General features: G+C 45.8%; 1 protein-coding gene across 3 annotated transcripts in view; it reads left to right on the top strand.

Annotated features, from left to right (window-relative positions):
* The window catches only part of Lama3 (laminin subunit alpha 3), a 218,522-nt gene that overhangs the window by 154,103 nt on the left and 45,863 nt on the right, over window positions 1–18,556 (top strand). For all 3 annotated transcript variants that reach the window (XM_041659963.1, XM_041659962.1, XM_041659964.1), the window contains 12 exons: window positions 1,247–1,356; window positions 4,422–4,502; window positions 8,105–8,211; window positions 9,675–9,725; window positions 10,449–10,600; window positions 13,831–13,941; window positions 14,046–14,157; window positions 14,339–14,506; window positions 15,608–15,804; window positions 17,104–17,220; window positions 17,852–18,006; window positions 18,285–18,426. In XM_041659963.1, coding sequence (XP_041515897.1) covers window positions 1,247–1,356; window positions 4,422–4,502; window positions 8,105–8,211; window positions 9,675–9,725; window positions 10,449–10,600; window positions 13,831–13,941; window positions 14,046–14,157; window positions 14,339–14,506; window positions 15,608–15,804; window positions 17,104–17,220; window positions 17,852–18,006; window positions 18,285–18,426 — 1,503 coding nt within the window. The remainder of the gene's footprint in view (window positions 1–1,246; window positions 1,357–4,421; window positions 4,503–8,104; window positions 8,212–9,674; window positions 9,726–10,448; window positions 10,601–13,830; window positions 13,942–14,045; window positions 14,158–14,338; window positions 14,507–15,607; window positions 15,805–17,103; window positions 17,221–17,851; window positions 18,007–18,284; window positions 18,427–18,556) is intronic.

The raw sequence follows: 18,556 nt of genomic DNA, 5'->3' as shown, positions 1-18,556 counted from the left end.
ATTTCTTAATTCTCTGGAACTTGAGTTCTAAGGGACATCTTCTAAAATTATATAACTTTCTATTCTCTTTCACAGATTCCACATAGTAAATCTATTTAAAATGTATTTCCCTTCAGTATACCACAGTGAGCTATGAAGAGAACGAGGCTAGCCTCCAGATACGACCCTTTCTAACGAGAGGGAGGAGAGAGGATGCACACTTCCCAAGGACCCAGCACATTAATTTGTGCTTGCTTGCCTGTGTGATTAAGAGAGCGTCTCATTATGTGTCCCTGCCTGACCTGGAACCCCCAGGGATCTGCTTACCTCTGCCTCCCAAGAGCCCGGTTAAAGCCCTGCTCCACCACATCCTGCCTGCCCTTTTCTTTCTAAGATGCTCTTAACAGCACCGCAGAGTGGTGCTCTGCCAACGGCACCTTTTAGGGAGACTGCTTATACGCAGTCATGTCAATGAAACTGGTACAGGAAAGAATGAAACTTAGAGAACTAAAGGAACTTTCCAAAGATGCCACAGCTATGAAATGATGCCGTGGCATATAGTCTTTCTCTTCTGTAGCCTAATGAAGGGACCCTTGTACTGTGGGGGATGGTAGTGTGGTGGGGGGGTGTATGGTGTGTGTGTGGGGGTGTATGGTGTGTGTGTGGGGGTGTATGGTGTGTGTGGTGGGGGGTGTATGGTGTGTGTGGGGGGGTGTATGGTGTGTGTGGGGGGTGTATGTGTGCAAGGCTGGAGAAAAACACTAGTGTCCTTCCTAAGCACCCTCCATTTTTGTTTGTTTGTTTTAGACTCAGGGTTTCTTGCTGTTCTGGAGCTTGCTAAGTAGGTTAGTTAGTAAGCCCCAGAGATCTACCCATCCACCCTTATCCTCCAGTCCTGGGATTCCAAGCACCTACCATCCTAACCAGCTTTTAAAATATGGCTTCTAGGGAGCAAACTCAGGTCCTTGTGCATACCAGGCAAGTAATTTGACGCAGGCTGAGCTATTATTCCGGCTCAGTACCACTATTTTATGCAGCACCAACGGCAATTAAATAGGAATATATAGTCAGCAGAACCAATATCATCATGCAGCCAGAGGACCTGAGTTACATTTGGGTGCGATTGGGGTAGAGGTGTGGTTCCGTTGTGCCGGGCTCACTGAGCGTACTGGAATCTCTGGGTTGAATCGTCAGCACTGAAGACCATAGTGGCCTTAAAAGTGATCCATGCCACAGACAGCTGACTGTCCTGTTCATCTGTCCCCAGAACTGTCAGCACAACACCGCTGGGGATCACTGTGAGCACTGCAAGGAAGGTCACTATGGAAACGCCATCCGCGGATCCTGTAGGGTGTGTCCCTGCCCTCATACCAACAGGTACAGTAGCCGATCACAGGTGACAGCAGTCGGCAGTCACACAGAACTGAGAGTGGATGAGGAGAGCACAGCTTAAAGAGAAGTAACTGCCAAGGGCTGTGATAACAGTGTTCCAAAATTGACCATAGTGGTGGTTGTACAACTTCTTGACTGCATTAATCCATTGAACTGATATTATTTATGGGTGAATTGTACGGTATATGTATTTGTCCTTTTGGTTATGTGGCTAGCCTTGAATGGTTGAGCCATTTTTTTAACGAACAGACACAAATGCAAGGAAAAATATCATCAAGCAGAAACGTCCCTTTTGTCGTCGTCGTCTTCTTCTTCTTCTTCTTCTTCTTCTTCTTCTTCTTCTTCTTCTTCCTCTTCCTCTTCCTCTTCCTCTTCCTCTTCCTCTTCTTCTTCTTCTTCTTCTTCCTCTACTCACTTCTTGATTTAACAGACTTTCTGGGCACCCACTATGGGGCTTAGCGTGTACTAGGGAAACTGACATGCAGTAAGGATGGTGGAATCTGATGTCCCAGGGCTACACTGGCGTGGGTGAGGGAAAGGAAGGATCGCAGCTCAGTAAGTACATGCAGAGAGAAATGTGAAGTAGAATATCAGATAGCCATGGGGCTGTGGGACTGACGGTGAGTGGCTGTGGTAGACAGAAGGGCCGAGAAGCCATGGTTGGTTGGCAGGGACATGAGTAATGAGTGGAGAAAGCCGAGGTACATGTTGGTCCCAGAAGGGACAGCCTTGCAGGGTGTGCCCCGCCCCGACACCAACAGGCACAGTAGACACTCACGGACAACAGTCAGAAGGGACAGCCTTGTAGGATGTGCCCCACCCCGACACCAACAGGTACAGCAGAAGCTCACAGACATCAGTTTGTGATCGGGCAGTTGTCCAGGACTCAGAGTGGGTGTGGAAGGTGCTAAAGAGATATGTTTATGCAGAGGCAGGAGGGGTGGAAGTGACCCAAGGGCCTCCTTATTTGGATGTATGATCTTCCAGTCTCTGAAATGGCGAGCCTAACGAAATAGAAAGACAGGGTTGATTCTGAGGCAACAGCAGCACAGGGACAGGGTGTGGAACAAGCCTGACCACGTCCCCGAGAGCAGGGCTCAGGACCATTCATGGAGTAAGGAAGACGGGCATTTAGGACATGCAGCATGGCAAGATGAGATGAGGAAACATTGGCCCGTCATCTATGTGTGTGGTTGAACTTCATAGGGTGCTCGTTTAGGAAACGACAGCTTTGACCACATCTGACGGCTGGATTTTCTGTCCCTTGCTATCAGCCATGTTACCCACAGGACACTTGCACATGCCCAAGAGGACAGTCAGTGGTTCCAATAGAAGTAGCTTTCAAGTCTTGAAAATTCGTCTGGATCATCCTGAAGACCCATGGGTCAGAGTGTTACCTGCAGCTAAGGTCATAGGAGTCTAACGATGCCACTCCCTGCAGGGGCTCCATGGGAGTCATTTCCGAGATGGGATTTTCGAGACAGGGCTGCTCTGTAGATGGTGTTGGCATTGAGCTCATGGAGACCCGTCTGTCCCTGCCTCCCAAGTTCTGGGTTTAAAGGCGTGCACCACCAGAACCAAGAGGGCTGGAGGTGCAGCTGTGGGTCCAACGAGGACTCAGATTCTACAACATTAAACCTTAAAGACTATAACCAAGCATCTGGTTTACTCCTTGTTGTGATGGAAGCCTTGGGGAGTCTGAACCCTTGAGCCCAATTGTAGCTGTCATTCAGGCCTGGTGTGACTGAGAGACCACAGGTAGAGCAGTCACCACTGATTCTCGTGTCCTTTGGACATGGCACATTGTTCTAATCTTGTTCTTTATGATGTGCTCACCATGGGCTCCAAGGAAAACGTGACACAGCGGTTAACTAAGTAAAGCAGTGATGGGCATGAAAAGCGAGAAACTGTGCCTATGCTACACAGGCTCAGAGGTAAGGTCACTGATACCAGCCGAGGTCAGCTGGACTAACCACATCTTCCTTTTCCCCAAGTTACGTGCCTGAGGGCTGCTTCCCTGGAGATCCCCAAGTCTGAAATGTCTGCCTTGCTTTCCTAACTATGTGTTTGATCCCTTTCGGCTTGCCTTGTCCTGCGGCGTTATTTGTCTAGTGATCTATCACTCCGTGCCTGCCCAGACTAGCACAGACAGAGGCTGACAAGAGAAGAAAACAGCAAAATTTCTATCAGTGTGCTCAGGAGATTTTCATTTTGGATTAAAGCATATATCTATCATCAAGGCCAGCTCCCAGACTCAGTGGGGCTGGGATGCACACAGACCTTAGGGTTTATCATTACAGCTGTTTGATGTCTCTTCCTCCATCGATCGAAACATCACTGAGAAACTTCATATGATCCCTGAGGAGGCTCAGGAAGCCTCTCCTGTTAGACAGCTTCCTCTGATTGCATCAGGGTAACGTTCCACAAGCATGGACACTATGCAAGTCCACATGGCTATTTCAAGGCTTCTCTGTTTGGAAGAGAAAAAAGATTTCTCAGTTATATGTCAGTTTAGAACTAGAAGAGAAGGAAATTTCAGGAGCTGACTAGAGAACAGTGTGAAGCATCGGCAAGGCCACGGGGAAGCTCTGCACCTCTCGGGGCTCCCAAGGCCCCGCCGGCCTCACAGGTGTGGGCTCTGTGCAAAAGATGCTGGCATAAACAAGGAGACAAGGCGTTAAGAGAATCAGGACTTGCTATTCTCTTTCCTGCCTGGACTCGCATCCCTTCCTTGTTATTCCTGGGGAATCAGTGTTGTAATCATCTCTTCCAGACTGGGTCTGTCTCCAGGGAAGGAATGCATTTTCCAACCCAGAAGGAAAATGCTTGTCTGCCCCCACCCCATCTGTCCAGTGTCAGCGGAAGTCATTCATTATACAGTCGGTCGAGTCTCCAGGAGCAAAACTTTCTCCCCACACAACTTTCTTCACTAGAGATCTTCCTCACAATGGGTTTTAATATTCCCTTCATGGAAGCTGGTCTTTTATGAAAGAAAACAATGAACCAATGGGATTCTTTCCACTGACACCCTTTTCCTTTCTTCCATTAAGTTTTGCCACCGGCTGTACTGTGGATGGAGGAAATGTGAGGTGTGCCTGCAAGCCCGGATATACAGGAGCACAGTGTGAGAGGTAGGCTCCTCCCTGCCTGTGTGCTGCTTGCCCCTAGCCCCCTCTTCCGCAAAATCTGCAGGTGAGGTGTGTTAGACAGTTGGTTTGGGGCTGCTATCCCAATGAGGGCTAGAAAGATCTTGGAAAAAATACAAGACTTTTCACTCAAATTATTAACATCCTTCTCTCTCTTGCTCATCTTTAGAAGTCTGAGGATGAGCACATGCCACACAAACACACATACACACAGACTTATATTCTCCCAATGCATGCCACCATGTGCCCCAGGCCCCATCCTCATTCCTGCATGCCCTTCCCTATCTCTACACATCTCTTCTCCTCCCAGCATACCCCTAGCCTTGGCCAATACCCTACACACTTACCCTTCCCCACATCCTCATGTATTCTTTATATAACTCTCATCTCCCAAGGTCTTTATGCCACTTCCCCTACATTCTTAAATACTGCTTCCCTAAATATCAGTTCATGCTTTCATTCCCATAGACTTGTTCCTACACATACCCACACCCAAGCGTACACATCTCTATATACCCTTGTCCTCACAATATTCTTTTCTGTATATGTAAATAGCTTTAATTATAATTCTGTATAACACACAATCCATAGCCTTACACTCAGGAAAGCCTGTTCGTTTCCCAATTCCTGCTGCCTATCATAACACCGCTCATATTAGATGTGTTTAATAATACTCATGAAACAAAAAATTCTATTAATAATGAGTGTAGTGGAGGGCATGTGCCCCAAAGATACACTTTAGTTATTCACGGACAGATTGTCTTAAGTCTTAAGTAGCTTCTGTGCACTGGGTGCCGTGTAGGCTGAGTAAGGCAAAAGTTGACCCAGGTTCTAATAGCCTAACATTCCACCTCTCAATATTCCAAAGGGCTGCATTGCATAAAATACGCAAAGTATGTGGTTCCCTCCAGATCTCTATCCAGTATGAAATGTTGATGCTAGGGGCTGCGTGGGACCCTAGTCCCAACAGCCAACTGAAGAGTCAACCAAGCAGCCTTGGAAAGCAAGGGATGGAAGAGTCAGCTCTGTGGATATGGGATGCTGTGGGGGCCAGAGAAGCAGGGCTTGGAAGGCATTCGCAGTTTTGTGACTTTAAAGTTTGGGGTGCACATCTGGGAGAGACTCTTCTGATTTTAGCCTCTTTGTGGTTCTGTAGAAACAGCAAAGTCAAAACAATAACAGGCTTGATGAAGCGTCTGTTTATTTGGCAACTGATTTGAAGAGACATTTTTTAAATTAACAATTCTTCCCTTAGCATATGCTACACTTGACATCCCAAAACAAGTTATTGTTTCTTAATTAAAAACATCTTTTCACAAGTGCCAGGCTGAGGCACCATTTTTATTTATTAAACATGACTGCACATTGGCGTCATTCATGGCCCTGATGTTAAGTCTGGAGTGACAGATGAGGAGGTCAAGGGTGAGAAGTAGGTGTAGAGGGAGCTGTGGGCAGGCCTGATTTTCTTCCCGCCCGGCTCCTGCATGGTTAGCTTTACACCCAAAATAACAACACACAAATTGTATTCTTTTTAAACACTGCTTGGCCCATTAGCTCTAGCCTCTTACTGGCTAATTCTTACATCTTTACTAACCCATTTCTAATAATCTGTGTAGCACCATGAGGTGGTGGTTTACAGGGAAAGATTCAGCATGTCTGACCTGGTGGCTGCCTCCATGGCATCTGACCCAGAGAGGAGAAGCATGGCGATTGCCTCACTTCCCTCTTCCTCCCAGCATTCTGTTCTGTCTACTCCACCTATCTAAATCCTGCCCTATCAAAAAGCCAAGGCAGTTTCTTTATTAACCAATGGAAGTAACAAATAGACAGATGACCTTCCTACATCAAGTAGGATTATCCTATATAGAGAAGCCTCATTGAACTTGGGAGGGGCAGCCTGCCTAGGGTAAGTGAAGAAAGGCTTCTAGCTCCTCCCATACTCCCTTCTCTCTTCCCCAGCCACACAGAGCCACAGACAGGTGTGTTCTCTGCTCTCTATTCCCATACTAATGTCATCTGAGAAGCAGGAAGCATTGCTCCAATCCACTGTGTTTAACTGTGAAAGGAAAACAAGAGGACCACTTATTTCTTGTAACCAGTAACGCTGCTTTGTAAGAATAAGGAAGAAGAATTAAATGCCCCGATTCTTTGTATGACCTCGTAAAGGATATGTTGATCTTTTCTCCAGAAACTTTAGACATAAGTGAGAAGTGAAAATAAAGTACTTTGGAGCGTGCATCTTCCACAGAATAGAAGAACACGGGGCTGGTCAGTGTGAGGCCTCAGTACTAGCACCTTACCACTCTGCTTAGTAGATTTGGACAAACCGCCTCTGCCTTGTTAATAGGGAAGAGTATGTGGGTGTCTGCCTTCCTGTCTACCTTCTGAAATGTGCAATTACCAGTGATACTGATGAAATGAACGTTGCACTCCACCTTATAATCATGGTACATTTTGTTGAGTGTCTGCATGTGAAGGCTGGTAGACTCTCATACCATACTGATATCCACTAGTCAAGGTGGGTGTCATTCATTGGTTCACCATCCCTCCAGCCATCACAGACCTACTGGGCTCCTGGTGCGTGCCGGGCAGCTCTGTGAGTCCTAGAGAGACAGCGATGAGAAAACCCTCAATGTTTCCTGAGGGGATCTGATTGACAGCCCAGGAGCACAGCACAGGTGGTTGGGTGGCAGGGCAGCCAGTTGTTTCTGACCCAGGATCTACATTCTCTGAAGACAACACCAGGGTACCTTCAGGAACATAAGCTGAAAATGGCTGAGTTATTGTTGTTGTTATTATTATTACTGACTTAAACCTTGGGAAAGGATTACTGTATCTCTTCAAGCCTGTTATCTCCATTATGTTAACATAGTATAATGCCAATTTACTGAAAATTCAGGCTTCCTCATATAGGGAAATACTGATAAATAGAAATATTTTCATTGACTTCCAAATATTAGAAATTTAATACGTTTTATTTTTCTTACTAACTAAATTTAAGCATCAAGAGCATATGACCTTTAAACTTGGAGGTTTGGGCTTGTCAGCTTACTGTGCTATCTACAGTGACAATAGCCCATGGCCAGAGGTAGCAGCTGTGACTCCTGTTAGTACTGTCACCGTCTTATATATCCCGCTGCCGAACTTAGCATAAATATAGATTGCACAGCCTTGAAATCACACATTAGGAAATACAGAAATTCTTCTCCATGGAAAGGATTAAAATTCCTGGGTTTATTTCTCTGAATATGTTGGCCTCAAATAAAACAATATTTATGTGATGTCTTCAGGAGCATAACTCAATAAAACCCAGCCCACCCTGACATCTGTGTTGATCAAACCATTTATTCCTGTCATTCAGCTACTGGGCAGTCAGTAGCAGGGCAGGTGGGATTTAAAGGGTGATCCCTGCCTGCCTCCTACCCTTAGGAGCCTCATTATGGAACAGAATAAACATGAGAACTGTTCATTCTCGCCAGCCTGGGTCACCTTTCCTATTACCCAACTACGGTGTCTCAAATAGGGAAAATAAGGTGGATAAGTGATAGTTATTTGCGTTTTTCTTAGCCTTTCTATGTTTTGTGAAGGTGTGCACCAGGATATTTTGGGAATCCCCAGAAATTTGGAGGTAGCTGCCAACCATGCAATTGTAACAGCAATGGCCAGTTGAGCACTTGTGACCCCCTAACTGGAGGTAAGTTCCATGCACATCCCTAGTGACCCGAATCTTAAGGCTTCTATGAGACAGTAGTCTAAAAAGCATGACATAGACCTCTGGCTCACAAGTTGCCCTCCCTTGACAGTCCTGGGGATGCTTGAGTAGTATTGGTAGCTTTGAGGAACAATTACTTCATTAGTTTTTTGTTGTTGTTGTTGTTTTTTAAAACATTGTTTTCAAACTCCAATGAGTTGTAGCTCAGATAACTTCAGACACACATTGGTGATTTTACTGAGGTGTTCCTGGGACACTGAATTTTTTTTCTTTAAAAAAAGCAGCTTTCTTTTAAAGTTCTGTGTATGTGTCTGTCTGAGAGTAAGCACACGAGAGTGCCACTGTCCGTGGAGTGGGAGGTTTAGAAGCCGCTTAGAACTGGAATTGCAGTTAGGCCACCTGGTGTAGGTGCTGGGACTTGAACTCAGGTCCTTGGCAAATGTAGCTCTTGACCACTGAGCTCTCTCTCTAGTCCACTCTACAGTTATTTTTATATCAGCTGTTTTTCTGTGAACCCGACGAAACTCAAGTGTTCCTTCTCTCTTATTTATACATGTTCTGGCATGTGTCAAGTCAGAGGTGTGGATGTTATACACTGTGTAAGACAATTTGTCACAGCTTGTATGGATTCATTCAGAAAAGCTTGGAACAAAACAGAAAAATGTTCACTTCTTTCATAGAAAAGCTGAAAAAGTGTCTTAGGAAAGTAGCTTAGACACACTTAGGTAAACTCTCCCATCTTACAGTCGTGGGCAAGCGGACCTAAGCCAGGAAAGTGCAGATTGTAGCCAATAAAGCAGCTGTCCCCAAGCAATACTGAACAAATGGGTTAACACCAATCTAGAACAGTTGCTTAAGAGATTGGAGCAGGCACTCAGAGGTTCAAGTCTGGCCTGGGCAACTTAGTGAGACCCTCTTTGTAAAAAGTACCGAGGAACTCAAATGGCTCAGTGGTTAAAGGTACTTGCTGCTCCACCAAAGGACTTGGGTTCAGTTCCTATGCTGCGCTTAAGGAAGCTCACACCTGCAACGCCCTCTTCTGGCCTTCACAGGGATCTGCATGTATGAGGCATGTGTGCACATGTGCATACACACAAATTAAATAAAAACAAATCCTTACAAACAGAAGTGACTGCAGTAGCAAAAGGTCTGAAGATGTGCTCTGTGGGAGCGTGTTTGTCTGGTCCCCAGCTGAATCTCTACCAAGAGGGAAAAGGGAAAGTGAGATATGCTATGCCCAAGAAATGCCCCTCTTAGAAAAGAGACGGTAATAGCTGGTGAAGGAGACCACTGGAAATTCATGCTCATGGCGATGGCATGGTGGAAGTGGCGAGCAGGGGCCGGTGATGAAACTAAAACCTTCCTTAGTGGGCTTTCTGAGTCTAAGCTAAAAGGCAGATGAAGAACAAGTTAAATAAAAATGTTCTTTTTTCACCCTATTTTAGACTGTGTCGGCCAGGAGCCCAAAGATAGCAGCCCTGCAGAAGAATGCGATGGTGAGAAAAGGGGACCCCCCCCTCCCTTTACGATGTGTGTGTTGTATGGGACAGGCACCTTCTAGAATAGGAAAACAAAGATAAGAGGACGGGGAAGGACAGTGTTGTCTCCACTCCTGCCCCCGCCACTCGCTGCTGTCTTCCACCATGAGGCCACCTTACCTCCCAAGTCTCCGTTTTTCCTATAGAAAAACACAGGATGCCCAACCCCAACAACTTCTGGGGACTTTCTGAGGATGTCACATCACTTAACATAGCATCCAATGATCTGTGTGCCATGGCACATGTCTGTTATATCATCAGGTAGGGTGCTGAGGCATGAGGATCACTAATTTGAGGTAGCTTGGGCTACTTAGTGAGACCCATTCTCAGAGACAATCAACAAAAATAGTCACCAGCAGATACTCCACAAACAGTCACTAGTAGACACCCCGTAGACGAAACAGTCACCAGCAGACACGCCATAAGCACAAAAGGGCAGTCACTATTATTTTCCCCCACACAAGCAACAAGCTGCTCAGAGTCACCATGTCTAGTAAGAAGAAAATGCTCTCGAGCATCCGGTTCATACGCCGTCAGAGCACACATCCCTCCCGGAGCCGGCTAGAGCTGAGACCCTGCCTGTGATAATCGGTGTCTGAGGGGACAGGCTACAGAGCCCTGGTGTCCTCGGTGCCTTTTCTGAGCTCCAGCCTACATTCAGCTTTCCCTGTGGCCCTGCAGATTGTGACAGCTGTGTGATGACGCTCTTGAATGACTTGGCCAGCATGGGTGAGGAGCTCCGCCTAGTGAAGTCAAAGCTGCAGGGCCTGAGTGTGAGCGCCGGCGCCCTAGAACAGATCCGGCACATGGAGATGCAGGCCAAGGACCTGAGGGTGAGCCTTCTGTGGGGATCCAGATGGGTTGCTTGTGAGTGTGCTGTGACTTGCTCTCTCTTGGGGAATCAGTCCTCATGAACCCCTTTATGCTCCATGCTGGAATGCTGACTGGCTTGATCTTGTACAGGTCTTGTACAGGCAGCCATGTCTGTGGCGAGGTCACGAGCGTGATGGCTCCGGCATGACCTGAAGACTGTTTCAGCCTGATCTTTCCTGGCTCTGGCTCTTATAGAATTTCCACTCTTCTACAATGGTCCCAGAGACTTAGGAGGAAGGGAGTGTCAGCTGACACTTCTTCTCTGTACTGGGACCAGTTCTGAGTTTCTGTGTTACCCACCAGGCATTGCACAAAGAAACTTCCCTGATGAGCTGAGAGCTGCACTAACTGAGAGATACAAATTTTGCTCAGGTCATGGAGAAATCAAGTCGTTACTGACCAGAAAGTTTCCTCCTTATTGAGTGGCTGTCTTAGTACTGGGAGGTTCTCTGCAGGCTACTGTGGAGAAAGTCATCAGCAATCTTAGCCAGCTCTGAATCCTATAAACTACAGTAATGACCAGCATGGCAATATATGTCCGTGGTGCAATAGTGGCACAAATGTCATGCGGGTGACCAGCTAGGAGGAAGCATGTAGCTGGTATGGGAAATGCGGTGAAGATTGGGGATTTCAAGGGTGCTACTACTGTTAGCCCTCGAGAGTGCTATGATGGGCATAATATCAAAAAACTGATTTCTGCTCTTACACATATATTTTGTTTCTTCTTTCTACATTCTGTGGAATGATTTGATCTTCCTTTTCTAGTTTCTTATCATCAAAGCTTGTTTTACTGATTTAAAACTTTCTTGTTACTAATGTAAGAGTTTAGTGCTGTGAAGAAATGCTTCTCTTAAATACTATGTATGGTCTGGTCTTAGAATCAGGGAACAGGGTTTCGTGGTGGGGGACTGTGATAACTATGAGATCACTAGAGATGATAAAGGAAGTGTGGGGGAAGGAGACAACTCGCAATCACTGGTTGAGTCTGCAAATGTTTAACAGACGCATTAACCAGAAATGCAGCAGGTAAGAGATGAGGGCACCTTAGAGAAATGAAAATAGTAGGACATCTGAACCTTCTTAACGAATAGTATCCATTAGGAGAACCAAGATGAGGCGAGCATCTCATGGAAGGAGTAGAGATGAAAACACCCAACTACATTTATTGAACTACAAGAATTGATTAAGTAAAACCAAGACTAGACACAGTGAACGGAGCTTTGGGTGAAGTTTAATGAGTGCTTTTGGAATGAGAGCTGAAGCCAGTGGCTCCATCTGAAAATAATTCTCGAAGAATGGTTCCTTTTCATCGTTCAGGGAATTCAACTCCATGGTTTATAGGTTTAATATATAGAGAGAAAAAAAATCCCTTTTGTTGTGAGAGAAAAGGAAACCCCATGAGTTAGTTGTTTTGATTACTTAGTGCTTTGCACAGAAGCTGATGCGAGGCTCTGTTCTTAGTGTCTCACATCTCACAAGGTCTCTTGGAGAAAAAGTATCGTCGTTTAACCGACACATAGAAACTAAGCAAGGACAACAGCATATTCACACGACTGGAATTCAAATCAAGACCAAGGTCAAAAAGACCATGGTTTGCTCCCCATCTTCACTCATGGCCGCTCAGTGTGCTCCCATGGTTTGCTCCCCACCTTCATTCATGGCCGCTCAGTGTGCTTCCATGCTTTGCTCCCCACTTTCTCTCATGGCTCTCAGTGTGCTCCCATGGTTTGCTCCCCACCTTCATTCATGGCCGCTCAGTGTGCTCCCATGCTTTGCTCCCCACTTTCTCTCATGGCTCTCAGTGTGCTCCCATGCTTTGCTCCCCACTTTCTCCCATGGCCGCTCAGTGTGCTCCCATGCTTTGCTCCCCACTTTCTCCCATGGCTCTCAGTGTGCTCCCATGCTTTGCTCCCCACTTTCTCTCATGGCTCTCAGTGTGCTCCCACGGTTTGCTCCCCACCTTCACACATCGCCGCTCAGTGGTCCTTAGCTTTCTCACTGTAAATTACAGTGATCTGTCTTATTCCTCTGTCACACAAACTCCATAACAGCTCAATAAAAATGAACTAACATCTTTGCATGCTCTTGAGTGTGTGTGTGTGTGTGTGTGTGTGTGTGTGTGTGTGTATGTGTGTGTAGAATATCCTGTAGTTTAGAATATCCTCCTAGTGTCAGGATCACCTGCTAATCTGCACACCTAAGGCTTTCTTTACTCCACATTGTCTCTGATGTACAAATGAAGGCAATAGAATTATTTTACTTAATCTCTCTCTCAAGGTATTACATCCTTCCTCCAAAAATTAAAAGTAATCCCTATCCCAAATATGTGTGCAATGTCACCTTTTCAATAATAATATAATAATATAATAATAAAATGAGTAGGGATCTGGATTGTGACCCAGTGCGGCGGTCGGTTGTGCTGAGTCAGGCACGTCATCCGATTTTCTTAAGACTCCAATGACCTCATTTGAATTTGAGGATATCCGTATATTCACTCAGAATTCCCCTCCAGTTATACAAGGGTTTGGATATAAGGGTTCTTTCAGGACAGATAGCTATACGTGCCGCTTTTATAAAGCAAGGTCATTAATTCAAGTAAAAAAAATCTCTTGTCTTTTGGATTGCTGTAGTTTGGGTCTTTAATGCCACAATAACCCCCCCCCCACCACACACACACACACACACACACACACACACACACACACAATGCCTCGGCTCTGAAGGGGTATTCCAAATGTAAGAGATGGTGGTAGGTTTCTAGAATTGGGTACATGCTTTCAAGGGGGCTTTGTTGGCCCCCAGCGCCTCCTTTTTCTCAGTTTCATTCAAGGGAATGAAAAGCTCTCAATGTGCTTCAACCGTGAAGCGCTGCCTCCCAGGGCCCAAACCAACGGGGCGAAAACCTCTAAAACTGAGCCAAATGCAACTTTTTCTTCGTCTGTTGATGATCTTTTATTTATAATAACTTGCTAAATGGATTGTAATGGTGGAGAGAGGGCTAACACATTAACTTTGTTTCATAACCTTATTATAATTGACAACAGAAAGTAGATTCATCTTGTAAGTTATTTCAAAATGTCCCAGCCCCCACCCCGTCCCAATAGAGCCAGCACTGACTGTGTTGAAGAAACCTGAGCCCGCTGGGCAGTGTCTGCTCCGGATTGGAGTCTAGCTTTGTGTCTTTTTCCAGAGCCAGCTGCTTGACTTCCGCTCTGCCATCTCAAGTCATGGGTCCAAAATGGATGGCCTGGAAAAAGAACTGAGCAATCTGAACAGTGAATTCGAAACTTTGCAAAAAAAGGTGGTGTACTGAGCCAATTACCTTAACCTTTTCCTCCTTGGGGTGTTTTCAGTTTCATTTTCCCTGTACTCTAACTCACTCATAATGAGTTGTTTTCCATGTAGGCACAAGTCAATTCCAGAAAAGCACAAACATTATACAACAACCTTGATCAGACGATGCAAAGCGCCAAAGAATTGGACACGAAGATTAAAAACGTCATCCAGAATGTGCACAGTAAGAAGTGACCCAGCCCTACTAAAGCTTACTGCATAACCTTTGCTGTATACCGAATATTTTTATTTTTGAGAGCTCAGAATTAAGAAAGAAAGATCCCACAATGATACTTAAAGGTGAAAAGGACTCTCCGCAAACCTTCTAGAATCCCCAGTTTAATAAGCTACTTGGTGTTTTCCAGTTCTCCTAAAGCAGATCGCTAGGCCAGGCGGAGAAGGCATGGACGTGCCCGCGGGTGACTGGTCCAGGCAGATGGCAGAAGCCCAACGCATGATGCAGGAGCTTCGGGGCCGAGACTTCAGAAAACACCTCAGAGAAGCAGAGGCTGAGAAAGCAGAAGCCCAGCACTGTAAGGCCAGCCCCGATTCCTCCGTCTCCTCTAATCAACTCAAATGCAGTTTTCTAAGCGCAGTCTTGAGCTCTGGGCGGCAGGAGGAAGGTCTCAGTTCAGCAAACCTTGCTGCTAGAGGTTGCAGTGGGAATGGGGCAGAATCTTTTCTCCAAGTTTCTGAGAGGCACAACACCCTACCACAGTGCAAATGACCTCAAAAATGGTTCTAAAATGCAAATATTTGTGTCTTGCTCTCCCCCGCTTTTTTCTCTTTGAGGCAAAGTCTCACTCTTAGCTCAGGCTGTTACTTCAGCTTCACAAGTGATGGGATTACTGGCATGAGCCACCAAGCATAGCTTCAAGAAACCATTTTTAAGAATTATTATTTTACCACTGCTGAGTTTTTTATCACAAGTTTACATTGGCATTATTATTATAAAACAAAGCCCCAAGCCAAATATCCAAGAATTTGATTAGGTATATGTAAAGGTTTTAAGTAGAGAAAATGCCTCACTGGGTCAAAATAACCAAATTAATTTAGCACGTATCTTTTAGAATGGATATGTATTCTCTGATAAAATGTTGTATCTAGGGCACACATACAGGTTGTAGTTGACATGTAGCATTTGTGCTAATCAGCATTAGTATCTGCTTTTAGCAGTGGAAGAATCATGGCTTTCTATTCTGTTCAAGTCCCACATCTAAGGCCATTCATCCACGAGTCTGTCTTCTCAGCAGCAGCTGATGTTCTCAGAACAGCTACTGTTCTCATGTGCTTGTCATAGCAACCACATAAGGCAGTGCGTGGGTGCACATGATAGGTCTACACAAGACCTGCTTTGCCTTCCTGTTTCCTCCAAGGCTGTGGGAATCATGGAGCGAGCGCACATGATAGGTCTACACAAGTCCTGCTTTGCCTTCCTGTTCCCTCCAAGGCTGTGGGAACCATCATGGAGCAAGCACACATGATAGGTCTACACAAGTCCTGCTTTGCCTTCCTGTTCCCTCCAAGGCTGTGGGAACCATGGAACGAGCAGGAGCTGGCTCTCTTCCCGTAGTTCTGGCACCGAGCTTCAATAAACTCATCTCTCAGGTGAAATCATAAATTCTGTGTTGCAGTACTGAACCGGGTCAGGGCCTGGCTGGAAACCCACCAGGTGGAAAACAACGGACTGCTGAAGAACATTCGGGATTCCTTAAGTGATTATGAAGTCAAACTTCAGGAGCTGCGCGCTGTCCTCCAGGACTCAGCTGCCCAGGCAAAGCGGGCCACTGGCCTCAACCGTGAAAATGAGGGGGCTCTGGGAGCCATCCAGGTGAGCCACAGGCAGAAGAGGGAACAGAGAGGCAGGAGTGCGCACCTCAGACCCTGATCAAACAGGACCGAGGCATTAAATGGAAGACTAGTCATTTCGCTTCCCTGCTACCAGAGGATTCTGAGTCCGCTGACAGAGAGAGCCTGCCCGCAGCTGGAGGGCGTCAGAGGAATGACGTTGCTGATTGGATGAGAGATTCATCATGTCACATCCAATGTGTTTCCATTAACATTGTGTTAGATATTATAATAATCACCAATACAGGCAACTGAAACATTTATCTACCTGTGTATAGGAAAGAGGCAGAAATATATTTAGGTCACATGCCATTATAATGGCAGAATTTAGAGATTAAGGTTTCAGCACACACAAATACATACGAGAGAGATGCATACAGACAGACACACACATGCACAGCGACACACAGTCACTCACACACAGTCACACATACACACATGATAGATTGATCAATGATAGATAGATAGATAGATAGATAGATAGATAGATAGACAGACAGATAGATGGGTGGGTGGATGGCAAGATGGCAGGCAGGCAGGCAGAGACTTTCTTTTTGGTCGCATTTGGAATCAGCCCTGGGGTCCCATGTCAGGCAATTGTTTTAACATCAAGTCAACACCTCAGTTCTATAGTTTATATTTTTAATGGTGAATATCCTACATCAAAACAACAGCAAAAAAAGAAACAAAACAAACATGAAGGATTGTGAAATGATAGACCAGAGTTGAATAATGTGGATTGGCACACAAAGAGGAGAAAGACAGCCAGTATTGCCTTATGGGTGACATGCTTAGTGCAGTGCAATCCTGAATAGCAGTGCCTCTGTTTGCATCTCTGCTTATGCCAAGGAAGAGGGCAGCCTCCAGCAGTGTGAGCCCCAGCCTCTAAGCCTTCCAACCTGGCATACTTCTGCCCTGTGCTGTCTCTCATTCAAGTGCCTGCTGCACACTTACTAGGACTGATGTGTGGAGGTGATTGGTCCTAGTTCATTTATTTAGTTGAAATCTTATGTTCTGTTCTCCAAAGCAGATCTTAGTAACATGCCTCACATCACCAGTGGAGTTGTCCAGTGTATGAGACTTCTTCAGCCATGGAAGCAAAGGGTACCATAGTAACTCAGCAACACACAGTGGGAATCCAGGCCCTATCAATCACTTGCAGCAAGCTAGGCTATTGTCGGCTTCAAGAAAACATTGACTTTGTCTTATTTGCTGTTGTCCTGTAAGTTTGTCTGTGCTTTCTGCTAATGTGTGTGCCCACGGGCTCTTTTATTCTCTCCAGAGACAAATGAGAGAAATGAATTCTCTGAAGAACGACTTCGCCAAGTACCTGGCCACGGCAGACTCTTCCCTGCTGCAGACCAACAGTCTACTGCAGCAAATGGACAAAAGTCAGAAGGTAGCAGACTCTGGTTTTCTAGAAACATCCAAACCAGTGAAATGCTATTGTCAGGAGACGATGCAGTAGGCAAACCTACTTTGAGCTTATCCTTTTTAGACAGAACTGTGCACCCCCAAATAATAACAGCAGCTCTCTGCTGGGAGGGAGTATGAGTGCTGGGTGCCTTAATCCACCTGCATTACCTCATTTGTCTGCAATGAGCAAGTAAAAAAAAAAAAAGCATTGCAATGCTGTCTTAAAAATACCAAACATGCCTTTCTTAGTGGAAGGCATCAGACTTGATAAAAACCCAACAGGCTTCTCAGCAGCCTTATGGGCATTCGAAAGAATCTTTCCCGTTCTGTCTTTATACCAGTAGAAGCCCTTCACTTAGCAGAGCCTCACCTTGAGGATGACATTGGAGCTACATAAACCTTATAAAGATGGTGCCCATCGAAAGGAAGATATTCAAGAGGGTGAAAAAATTTGGATTATAGTCAATGCCACTGTCTGAACTCAGGATAAGCTGATATGATAAAAATGACTTAGAAAATATAAATTCTCATGAGAAACAATTTGTGAGGGAGTTTGAGAAAATGGCACACATGCTCACTGCTTGAATTTATATTGTTTATTTTGAAAAAAATAGGAGTACGAAAGCTTGGCTGCGGCTTTAAATGGAGCCAGACAGGAACTAAGCGGCAAAGTGCGAGAACTCTCCAGGTCGGCCAGCAAAGCATCCGTGGTGGTGGAGGCCGAGAAGCATGCGCAGTCTCTACAGGAACTGGCCAAGCAGCTGGAAGAGTGAGTGCCTGGCTGCAGATCCAGACATTGTGGGTCGATTGAGCACCAAGCAAGGTCTTCACTGGGCTGGTTAGGACCTGGGAGCAGGGTAGAGGGCTTAATCAAGGCCAAAGCCCCATCCAGAACCCGTAGTCCAAGTCAAATTCAGACTTGCCCCCTGGTTGTGTCCTGTGGACAGAATGGCAAGTGCACAGCACAGTGCAGTCACTGGGAGAATATCAGCCCCGGGCAGAGAAAGGATGCTGCGTGGCCTATACTCATCCTGTATCATCTTCCAGGATAAAGAAAAATACCAGCGGGGATGAGCTGGTACGCTGTGCTGTGGATGCTGCCACTGCCTATGAGAACATCCTCAGTGCCATCAGAGCAGCGGAAGATGCAGCCAACAAGGCCACCAGCGCCTCGGAGTCTGCCCTCCAAGTGGGTACCTGGAGCTGCCCTGGCTTGCTGGACTGGCTCTGGAGGCAGTTTGTTTGCTTACTCTCCCATGCATGGGACAGTATTAAAAATACTATTTATTCAAAATCAGAGCTTGTTAAATGTAATTGAC

This window comes from Microtus oregoni, unplaced genomic scaffold (genome assembly GCF_018167655.1).
Source record: "Microtus oregoni isolate MIOR12 unplaced genomic scaffold, Mior012 000011F_ref0000422, whole genome shotgun sequence".
Classification (NCBI taxonomy): domain Eukaryota; kingdom Metazoa; phylum Chordata; class Mammalia; order Rodentia; family Cricetidae; genus Microtus; species Microtus oregoni.
Note: the sequence above shows the minus strand (reverse complement) of the source record. Positions and strands in the feature narration are given on the sequence as shown.